The 9,822-nt window shown below is 39.7% G+C and overlaps 1 protein-coding gene and 1 long non-coding RNA gene across 3 annotated transcripts; one reads left to right on the top strand and one right to left on the bottom strand.

The window, feature by feature from the left end:
- Positions 1 to 630: 630 nt before the first annotated feature.
- Positions 631 to 5,703, top strand: LOC125545850 (potassium transporter 5-like). Of its 2 annotated transcripts, XM_048709894.1 has the most exons (9): positions 648 to 905; positions 1,365 to 1,587; positions 1,813 to 2,061; positions 2,426 to 2,476; positions 2,582 to 2,842; positions 3,009 to 3,061; positions 3,313 to 3,427; positions 3,518 to 3,772; positions 4,340 to 5,703. In XM_048709894.1, the coding sequence occupies exons 1-9, from the start codon at positions 732 to 734 to the stop codon at positions 5,317 to 5,319; spliced, it is 2,361 nt and encodes a 786-aa protein (XP_048565851.1). In that variant the 5' UTR covers positions 648 to 731; the 3' UTR covers positions 5,320 to 5,703. The 2 variants fall into 2 exon arrangements, with proteins under 2 accessions (XP_048565850.1, XP_048565851.1); XM_048709893.1 differs by having other exon boundaries at positions 631 to 905; positions 3,313 to 3,772.
- Positions 3,780 to 6,462, bottom strand: LOC125545851. The gene is made up of 3 exons (XR_007300309.1): positions 6,330 to 6,462; positions 6,154 to 6,227; positions 3,780 to 4,048 (listed from the first exon to the last, which is right to left on the bottom strand). It is a non-coding gene; the product is annotated as an uncharacterized LOC125545851 (long non-coding RNA).
- Between the last annotated feature and the right edge of the window lie 3,360 nt (positions 6,463 to 9,822).

The following is a 9,822-nucleotide window of genomic DNA, read 5'->3' on the forward strand; positions in this document are numbered from 1 at the left end:
AAATGAGGCTTAGAAGAAGAGTAGACATTTGCTAATGCAGTGCAAGCATGTTGTTGGAACAGATGCTTCTTTCTTTTTTTGTTGCTGAAAATAAAAAAGGTTACATCAGATAATTCAGTACAGAGTTCAATGAACAGTTAAATACTTAAATCTGTGTTTATACCGTTTTATTTTCATCTGAGACATGGTGATTACTTCATGATGTGCATATTCAACAGTGCCCGTATTCTAACTTTCTAACCATATTCAACATTGAGATGATGCTAGAAAACGATCTTCTTTCAGTTGTCAAGAAGCAAGCAGAGATAAACTGGAACTGAAACACAAGTTGGCACTTACGCTCACAAGTCCCAGGTGACAAGAGCTGCTCGTGCAGAAAAGTCACCGTGCCATCCCCCGTAGCCACCTTCCCTGGTTAGCTTAGCCGTTCAAGATCACAAGATTCCCAGCTGCGGCGTAGAAAGACGGCTCCGGTGAGACTGACTAAAGCGAACGATAACAATATTTGACTTCACCAGCATTCAGTGAGAAGCCTGTTGGTTGCACGAGGATACCACATTCATACATACCCCATCACCACAGGTTCAGATCACACGCGGTTTACAGAGAAAAGTAACGAACCTCTTGTCATCCTGGGCCTACCCAGTGCGTGCCTATAAAAGCAAGTCATTGTTAAATAAGACCAACGCAGAAGGCCGGCAAGAGTGAGAGATCATCATCGTACCTCCAGGATGGCCGAGCCTCTGATAACCAACGGCAATGGAGCTGCTGAAGGGGGTGCTGCGGGCTCTGCGTTTGCGTCGGTGAAGGTGCCGCCACCGTCGCCGCCGAGGAGGCTGCAGAGGTTCGACTCCCTGCATATGGAGGCCGGGAAGATTCCTGGCGGCCACAGCTATGCGGCCAAGGTCTGTTCTTCCCTTGCTCTCTTCCTCGGTTCGACAGAAATCTTCATTTTTTTACAATACAAGCAAGGGAACTGCATCAAAAATTTCCGATTCCTGTTATGATGGGGTACTTTCTCATGACTGCAAAACCAGGAATTTTCAAAGAAAGATAACAGTCTGCACTTGTAACATTACAGACAGCACAGTTTTGTCAAGGACGGCTGCTACAAGTAACTAATGCATTATGATGTCAATCCATCATGGTAGACTTGTCACTTATGTGAAGTAACTAAACATACCAGCTGCTTCAGCATCATGAGCTTGCATAACCAAACAACCCAACATATTAATTAGCTGCTTTAGCATCTTATAAGCTTGCATAATCAAACAACTAAGCATATTAATTAGCTGCTTTCCTTGAGGTGAATGTAATATTTGCAATCTGACTGTGATTTTGCTCTCTTTCTTACCGCAAAGCAGGTTGGCTGGGCGACGACACTGCACTTGGCCTTCCAGAGCCTAGGTGTGGTTTATGGGGACATGGGAACTTCACCCCTCTATGTGTTCTCCAGCACCTTTACTGGTGGGATCAAGGACACAGATGACCTCCTTGGTGTCATGTCCCTGATTATCTATACTGTGCTTCTCCTTCCATTGATGAAATACTGCTTCATTGTCTTGAGAGCTAATGACAACGGCGATGGTAAGTAAATACCCTCCACTTATCTTCTGGACAAAACTTGTATGTTTATAGAGAAGACTTGTATGTTTACAGAGTACTGACAACCATTAGAAGTACTAGGGTCTGAGCATTAAGCACTTAGTTCCATAAAAAAGAAAATCCAAAATATGTGAGACCATGTAAATGCAAACAATATTTTGATCAAGTGAGAGTTTGTCATATCTTATGAATTCACAACCTTTGCAGGTGGAACATTTGCACTTTATTCCTTGATATCTCGGTATGCTAGGATTAGCTTGATACCAAACCAGCAGGCTGAAGATGCAACAGTCTCTCACTACAAGTTAGAGTCCCCCACGAATCGTGTCAAGCGGGCTCATTGGATTAAGGAAAAGATGGAAAACAGCCCGAAATTTAAGGTCATACTTTTCCTAGTGACAATTCTAGCAACATCAATGGTTATTGGTGACGGTGTGCTCACTCCATGTATTTCAGGTGAGCATCCTTTCTTTCTTAAGCTCATCTCCCGAATTTCATTGCGGGAAATTAGGATTTCATGAGGGAGGAAAAGGGGGTCAGTATAAAATAACCCGCAATGCAACGGATAGTTAAAACATGTGGACACTTGAACAAATAATGTGCCATATCTACTTTATGAACTAATTAAATACATGCCCATGCTAAATAATTATTATTCAGATAAAATATGAAACAGAGAAATTACCATCCAGATTATAGTATTGAAGCAGCTTATTGTTCTGCTAGATGATAAAACACCCAATTTGCAGTGTAATATATTCATAAGCATGATTGCTTTCAGCTTAGCTAACAAAGTTTTTGGTATTTTACTATGTTGCAGTGCTTAGTGCAGTTACCGGAATCAAGCAATCAGCAAAGTCGTTAACTCAAGGTATACCCATCATAGGATGCATCTCCCTGTTTAGCAGTGAAAGTTACATCCATGTCACTATCTTAGGTTGCCAGTTTTATTTGATTCTTTTGATCTCATCAACAGGACAAATTGCTGGCATCGCAATCGGCATTCTGATCGTCCTCTTTCTTGTCCAGCGCTTTGGCACAGACAAAGTTGGTTACACATTTGGCCCAGTAATCTTTATATGGTTCATCTTAATTGCCGGCATTGGGATTTATAATTTGATCAAACATGATACTGGAATTCTGAAAGCATTCAACCCACAATACATAGTGGAATATTTCCAAAGAAATGGGAAGGACGGCTGGATTTCGCTTGGAGGTGTTATCTTATGCATTACAGGTATTTTCATGTCATGAGTTCAATACAGAACTCTGCAATTGTTCACCCTAAGATGTGAACTAATAGAATAGGCCCACAAGGTGCTGCATTGATCTTGAAAAAGGAATAAATGCTCCTTGTTTATTCAGAAGTCCTGAAAATGGATATTGTGTCTTTTGTGAAATAGGAACCGAAGCAATGTTTGCTGACCTTGGTCACTTCAATGTGAGAGCAGTTCAGGTAATCAAGCAACTCATCTGAACAATTAGCCTTTTCATTATTTTGATTTGAGTGCGTGCACAGAAAGGGTGGTTGGAGAGGGAATAAACTCTGTGCAGTCATGCTTATGGAAAATAAATCCTTTCGAGTTATATAGAACTGTATTATGAAAAAAATTACTTTCCACGATCAATAAATTTGCAATTAATCTTATTCATGATTTTCCATTTATTCCACTTATACAATTAATATAAATTTTTATTGCACTGCAGATTGGCTTTTCTGCAGTTCTGCTCCCATCAGTATTGCTTGCTTACATGGGTCAGGCTGCATATCTTCGCATCCACCCTGAAGATGTTGCAGATACATTCTACAAATCAATCCCAGGTGAGATCATAAGAGGATCAGCTAAGAAATGGAATGAGTTAGGCACTGAAAGATTAATATTTAACAACAAACTCATTTATTTTGTCACAGGTCCATTATATTGGCCAACATTTGTGGTGGCCGTGGCTGCTGCTATAATTGCAAGCCAAGCTATGATTTCTGGTGCCTTTGCAATCATTGCTCAGTCCCAAGTTCTTGGTTGCTTTCCACGGGTTCGTGTCACTCACACCTCAAAAAAGTATCATGGGCAGGTCTACATCCCTGAGATCAACTATGCATTAATGATCTTGTGTGTAGCTGTGACAGCTATTTTCCAAACTACAGACAAGATCGGCAATGCATATGGTAAGAAAATCTTCAACTCTATATAAAGAAAGGAGTAAATAATTCATTACCTGAAGATCATTTCTGCTATAAGATTGAGACATCTCATGCTTCTATTATTCCCTTACACAACTGTTGCATGTTATTTCTCTTAAGTAGTCTTCACCTGAAATTTCAATATAAACATAGATGCACCGAAGTTGCTCATAACATGATGTTTTCGCTCGTCTATTTGCCCAGATTGTCGGCAAGTAGTACGTTACTCGCAAATATGCTATATTGCCATTGCTGCTTAACCTGCCAAATCCAGAAAGAGTGAAATCATCATATGCTAATTGTGGAATTTAGCAAGAATATAAAAGTTTGTATGTAAGATGTGATAATGTCTGCATAGCCTGATCAATTGATGAAAATATACCAGATTGGTCCATTCTTCCAAATTCCAATGGCATCATGACCCATCAACTTATTCTTATAAAATCAAAGAAGTAACAACTAACAAGTATTATCCACATTCGAAATTCACTTTGTTACTTTCAGTAATGGAGTATCAGTTTTATGATAATAATATAATCATCATATGTGCAGGTATTGCTGTCGTCTTTGTGATGTTCATAACAACACTTCTAGTCACACTGGTAATGGCCATGATATGGAAGACAAGTCTGCTGTGGATTGCACTCTTTCCAATAATATTTGGCAGCGCAGAGCTCCTGTACTTATCCTCAGCATTCTACAAATTTGTAGAAGGTGGCTACTTGCCACTAGGTTTTGCAGCAATTTTGATGCTTATAATGGGCACATGGCACTATGTTCATGTTCATCGGTACAAATACGAGCTCAAGAACAAAGTGTCAAACAACTATGTGGCCGAGTTGGCAACAAGGCGAAATCTTGCTAGGCTGCCAGGAATAGGCGTTCTGTACTCTGAGCTTGTGCAAGGAATCCCACCCATACTGCCCCATTTGGTAGAAAAAGTACCTTCCATCCATTCAGTTCTTGTGATTATCTCAATAAAGTTCTTACCAATCAGCAATATAGAAACAAATGAGAGGTTCCTCTTCCGATACGTGGAGCCAAGAGAATACAGGGTATTCCGATGTGTGGTGCGCTATGGTTACAACAATAAAGTAGAAGATCCAAGAGAGTTCGAGAACTTGCTTATTGGGAACTTGAAGCAATTCATCCATCAAGAATCACTCTACAGCGAAAGTAGTCATTCCCTTGAAGGAGAAGATAATGCATTCGAAGAATCAGGAGATGCAATGGAGCCTTCTGTTGAAGTTCAAGACACAAGGTTGCCGAAAAGGTTTTTAGATGGAATCACTGCCAGCCCAGTGAACGGGTTAATGGATGAGATAGAGTTTATTCAGAGAGGGATGGATGATGGTGTTGTCCATCTGCTGGGAGAAACTAACGTGGTGGCGGAGCAAGATGCCAGATTGGTGAAGAAAATAATAGTTGACTACGCCTACAATTTCATGAGGAAGAACTTCAGGCAACCAGAGAAGATCACATGTGTTCCACATAACAGGCTGCTGCGGGTGGGAATGACATATGAGATCTAGAGAGATGCTCAGTGGATTGATCAAATTGACAATAGCTTCAGTTTTCTCAGTACCGAGTGCAGAAAGGATATGCAGAGGAAGATGGTGACCGCGTAAACAGTCTCCCTGACAGAACAGCAGAGGATGGACAGAGTTTCCACGTACAAGTGGTGAAACTACAGTACATGCAATATGTATTTACCATATAATATTTTTGTTAGGGAAATTATACTGTATAAGTGTTTGTTAGCAGTAAGTATGCATAGCTGTCAAACCCCTAGTTTGGCCAACTCTTTGCCTTCTTTTTGGAAAACTCAAAATCTTAGTATGTGCAGTTGTACACAAAGATTGTAACCTACCGGCAAAAGTTAAACGAAGAATAAAGTATTGCTTTTGTACATTCATCTCAAATTGTGTATACAGCATGTTACGGATTGTATGCGGCCAGCACTTGGCACTTCAGACGTTTTTGTTTCCGAGGCAAGTCAAAAGATTTGCCAAACATGACAAAAAGAGGAAGAACTAATTGTGCCACCAACCGTGTGACTGTAAGAAATGGAAGGGCCAAAGTGCGGATTAAACAAATGTGCATCAGTTATCTTCAGACATTGTGTTCTCAGCAAACAAATCAAAAATTTATCGCCCTGCTCGATTTGAGGTCCGAAATCAGCAGGGGAAACCGTGAGATACGAGTACAAGAAAGCATCGGATTTGTGCACAGAACTAGTTCGACATGAGTCGATCCCAAACAGTCCACGAAGTTGAGAATAAGAGGTCCCGGCAGGCATTCCATCAAACATGTCACAGGCATTTGTCACGAGAAGCAAATACTGCGAGGTCGTATCGTATCCTTACCTATGCACTCCATTCCACCCGGGCGAATCCACACGCATATAGAGACCGATCGCTGCTTCCCTTTGCCACCAGTACTGTGCGATAATTCGCAAGGAAAGGATGCTTGGGTCAGCGTTGGAAGTTGGAACAGAAGAAAAATGGAAACGAGTCGAGGATGGCGGGTGAGGAGAAGAGACCGCTGGTCAGGAGCCAAGCACGCGCCAGCGCCGCCGCGAGGGAGGATCCGGCCACCGAGAGAGAGACGGCGGCGACGAGCCACCAGCCGATCGCCTCGGTGCTCCTGTGGCGCCTTTAATTTTTTGAGGCTGCTCCATCCTGTGCGCCATCCTATATCTCGCTTATAGCGAGACGTAGGGAAGCCTCGCGAGATGAGCCAGCCCAAGACGCGAGAGGCCACAGCCTCATCATTTTGTTGTTTCCTTCTCGTTTCTTCTACTTTTGACTATACTTCCAAATATTCTAAATAAATCTATTACAAAAATTACTGTACATACAATATTTTAAAGAATGTTAACCAAGCATTTGAGAATTTTAAATGTGCATATAGAAAGTGTTTCTCATGTATATGAAAAATATAAAATACGTGTGAACAAAGATGATCATGTATTTAAATTTTTTAATCAAGGATTTATAAAAATATCACACAAATATTTCAAAAATGTTAATAAAGCATTTTAACAATATAAAATTTGTATAGAAAAAATATTAATGATATATTAAAAAAGTTAATTTTATATTTGAAAAATGTTAATATGTTGATCATGTATTAAAAATGTTAATATTGTATTTAAAATATATTAAATGTGTATTAAAAATGTACAATGTGTATAGAAAAAATAAACATAAAAAATACAAGTTTTTAGAAAAATATTAATCATGTATTTCAAAATGCTAAACATGTATATAAAATTTATTTCTGATGTACACGAAAAATCTCGAATGTGTATTGAGAAAAGCTTACATGTGTTGAGCAAGAAAAGAAACCACTGAAAATGGAAAAAACAAAGCAACCCAATAAAAGCAAGAAATGGAAATAAAGAAAATAGAAAACCAAAGAAACCAATGCAAAAGAATGGTAACCGTGAAAGAAACAAATTGGTGGACGTCGGCGGCTCCTCCCACGACGGATCCATCATCGACCGGCACCATCAAGGCTCCAGACTCCGACGAGGAAGAGTAGGGCATGGGAGACGGCGGCGCCTTGAGTCCCGTGAGCCGGTGTGTGTCCCATGTCCTACTCTACCTCGCCGGTGACCGGAACAACACTTGGAGGGACGCAGCCGGTCGCTGGACCTGGCCGCGGCGGAGCCAGATGAGCTCCGCTTAGAGTCAATGGCGGAGCTGGAGGTATTCCTGGGTATTCCCTGGAATACCAAAGAATTTTGTGCAAAAAAAATTACTACATATATCAATATACGTAGACTTACTTGGCCCAGCCCAAACACAACGACGCAGCGAGCCAGCGACGCGGGGCGCCAGACAGGAGCGAACGGACGTATGGTCTCGCGCGCGAGTAGCAGACCGATCGAGCAGCGAGCACGTTCTTTCTTGAATCCCCTTTCCCTAACCTAGCGCTAGCTGAGGCTCCGGCGGCGGCGGCGAGCGATTCTGGTCCAGCGGCCGGCCTTCTCCTCTCGCCTCTCCCTCAGTTCCTCCCCTCCACTCCGGCCATCTCCCTCCCCAGCTCCCCTCCCCTCCGTCCGGTCCTCTCCTCCGCGGCTCCGCCAGGCGCCAGGCCGCCAGTCCGCCTCCGGCTTCCCCTGTTCCCCAGCGCGGCGGCTACCGGCCTCGGTGCTCAGTTCAACACCGTCCAGCAGCAGCAGGCAGCAGGTCCGGCGTCGGTTCCTCACTTCCTCTGTTTCTTTCCCTCTGTTTCTAACAAATCTGTAGATAGTTCAGTGAGTGCTTGTAAATTTAAATTGAATTCTGATCCATTTGCTGCATATGATCATACATGATTGCTACTTGATTCATTTGCTGCATATTGTCAAGATTTCCATGGCAATTAAGCATGTTCATTTCTCATGTGCGTAAGGATAAAAGGTTTAGCAAGTTGAAGAATCTATGTGACCTTTCAGTTTCGATGGTTGAGACAAGAAAGAATGAACAATATTATATTGTTTACAAACTTCTTAAGTTGGTTCTCATTCTTCCGGTTGCCACTGCTAGTGTTGAGAGGGTATTTTCCTTGATGAAATACGTGAAGAATTCACTAAGAAACAAAATGGGTGATGAATATTTGAACAATTGCTTGGTTACATTCGTTGAGAGATAATTCTTCAGGCAAGTAAAAGATGAGGATGTCATCAATCTCTTCCAGAAAGGGGATCGTAAAGTTATATTGTAATTTCCTTTGCTATTTGTAATTTTTCTTAATTGTTAGAGATATTGCGACAATGATATTTTGCTACTATTATCGATACTAGCAAATATGCCCGTGCGTTGCAATGGGAGACAAAAAATTATGGCTCACCAAATAAATATAACTCAATATCCTGATGTATGAGCATACTCTATTTTAACATAGTGGCTCACCATGTTGCCATTTATTTTATTTTTCTCACCCTAGCCGATGATGGTCGCGATGTCCACGTGATCACAATGCATTCCGCGGTAAATCACAAGGCTATGAAATTTCCAGTGCATGCCACACTTATCATTATGTTGCGCAAGGGAACGTCTAAAACTTTAAAAACAAATCTCATTGACCACGAACTACTCCCAACGCCAAGATATATAAAGACTTTCGAAAAACTAATCAAATCCTAGACATAAAATACTTTTGAATCAGTGAACACTTTTCGAATCGACAATTTTGTTTTGAAATTTTTGATTTTCTCAAAAAATATCATGAACATTAGTTTTGTTTACAATTTTTTTAAATGTATGAACCGGTTTCGAATTCATTAACATTTTTTGACTCAACAAACATTTTTCCAATTGACGAACTTTTTAAAAAAATTTGGGGAACACATTTTTATTTTTAATTTTGTGAATGGATATTTTTTTCAGATTCCCGAATATGTTTTGATTACACGATCATTTTTTTCAAAATCATGAACATGATTTTATTTCCCGACCATTTTTTTCCAAAAATTGTGATTTTTTATAATTTTATGAACAGTTTTGCAAAAACACCAACATTTTTTGAATCTGCAAAACTTTTATGATTTTCTAACATTTTTGAATTCACATATATTTTTATGATTTCTCAAACATTTTTTGAAAAGTTGCAACTTTTAGAATATTAAAATCCCGAATTAATTTAAATAAGAAATAAGAAATCATGAACATTAGTTTTGTTTACATTTTTTTAAATGTATGAACCAGTTTCGAATTCATTAACATTTTTTGACTCAACAAACATTTGTTCAATCGATGAACTTTTTTAAAAAAATTGGGGAACAAATTTTTATTTTTACTTTTGTGAATGGACATTTTTTTCAGATTCCCGAATATGTTTTAGATACATGATCATTTTTTCAAAATCATGAACATGATTTTATTTCCCGACCATTTTTTCAAAAAATTGTGATTTTTTATAATTTTGTGAACAGTTTTGCAAAAACACCATCATTTTTTGAATCTGCAAATTTTTTATGGTTTTCTAAACATTTGAATCTGCAAAATTTTGTTTTGAATTCACATATATTTTTATGATTTCTCAAA

Source organism: Triticum urartu, chromosome 3 (genome assembly GCF_003073215.2).
Source record: "Triticum urartu cultivar G1812 chromosome 3, Tu2.1, whole genome shotgun sequence".
In the NCBI taxonomy this organism is placed as follows: Eukaryota; Viridiplantae; Streptophyta; class Magnoliopsida; order Poales; family Poaceae; genus Triticum; species Triticum urartu.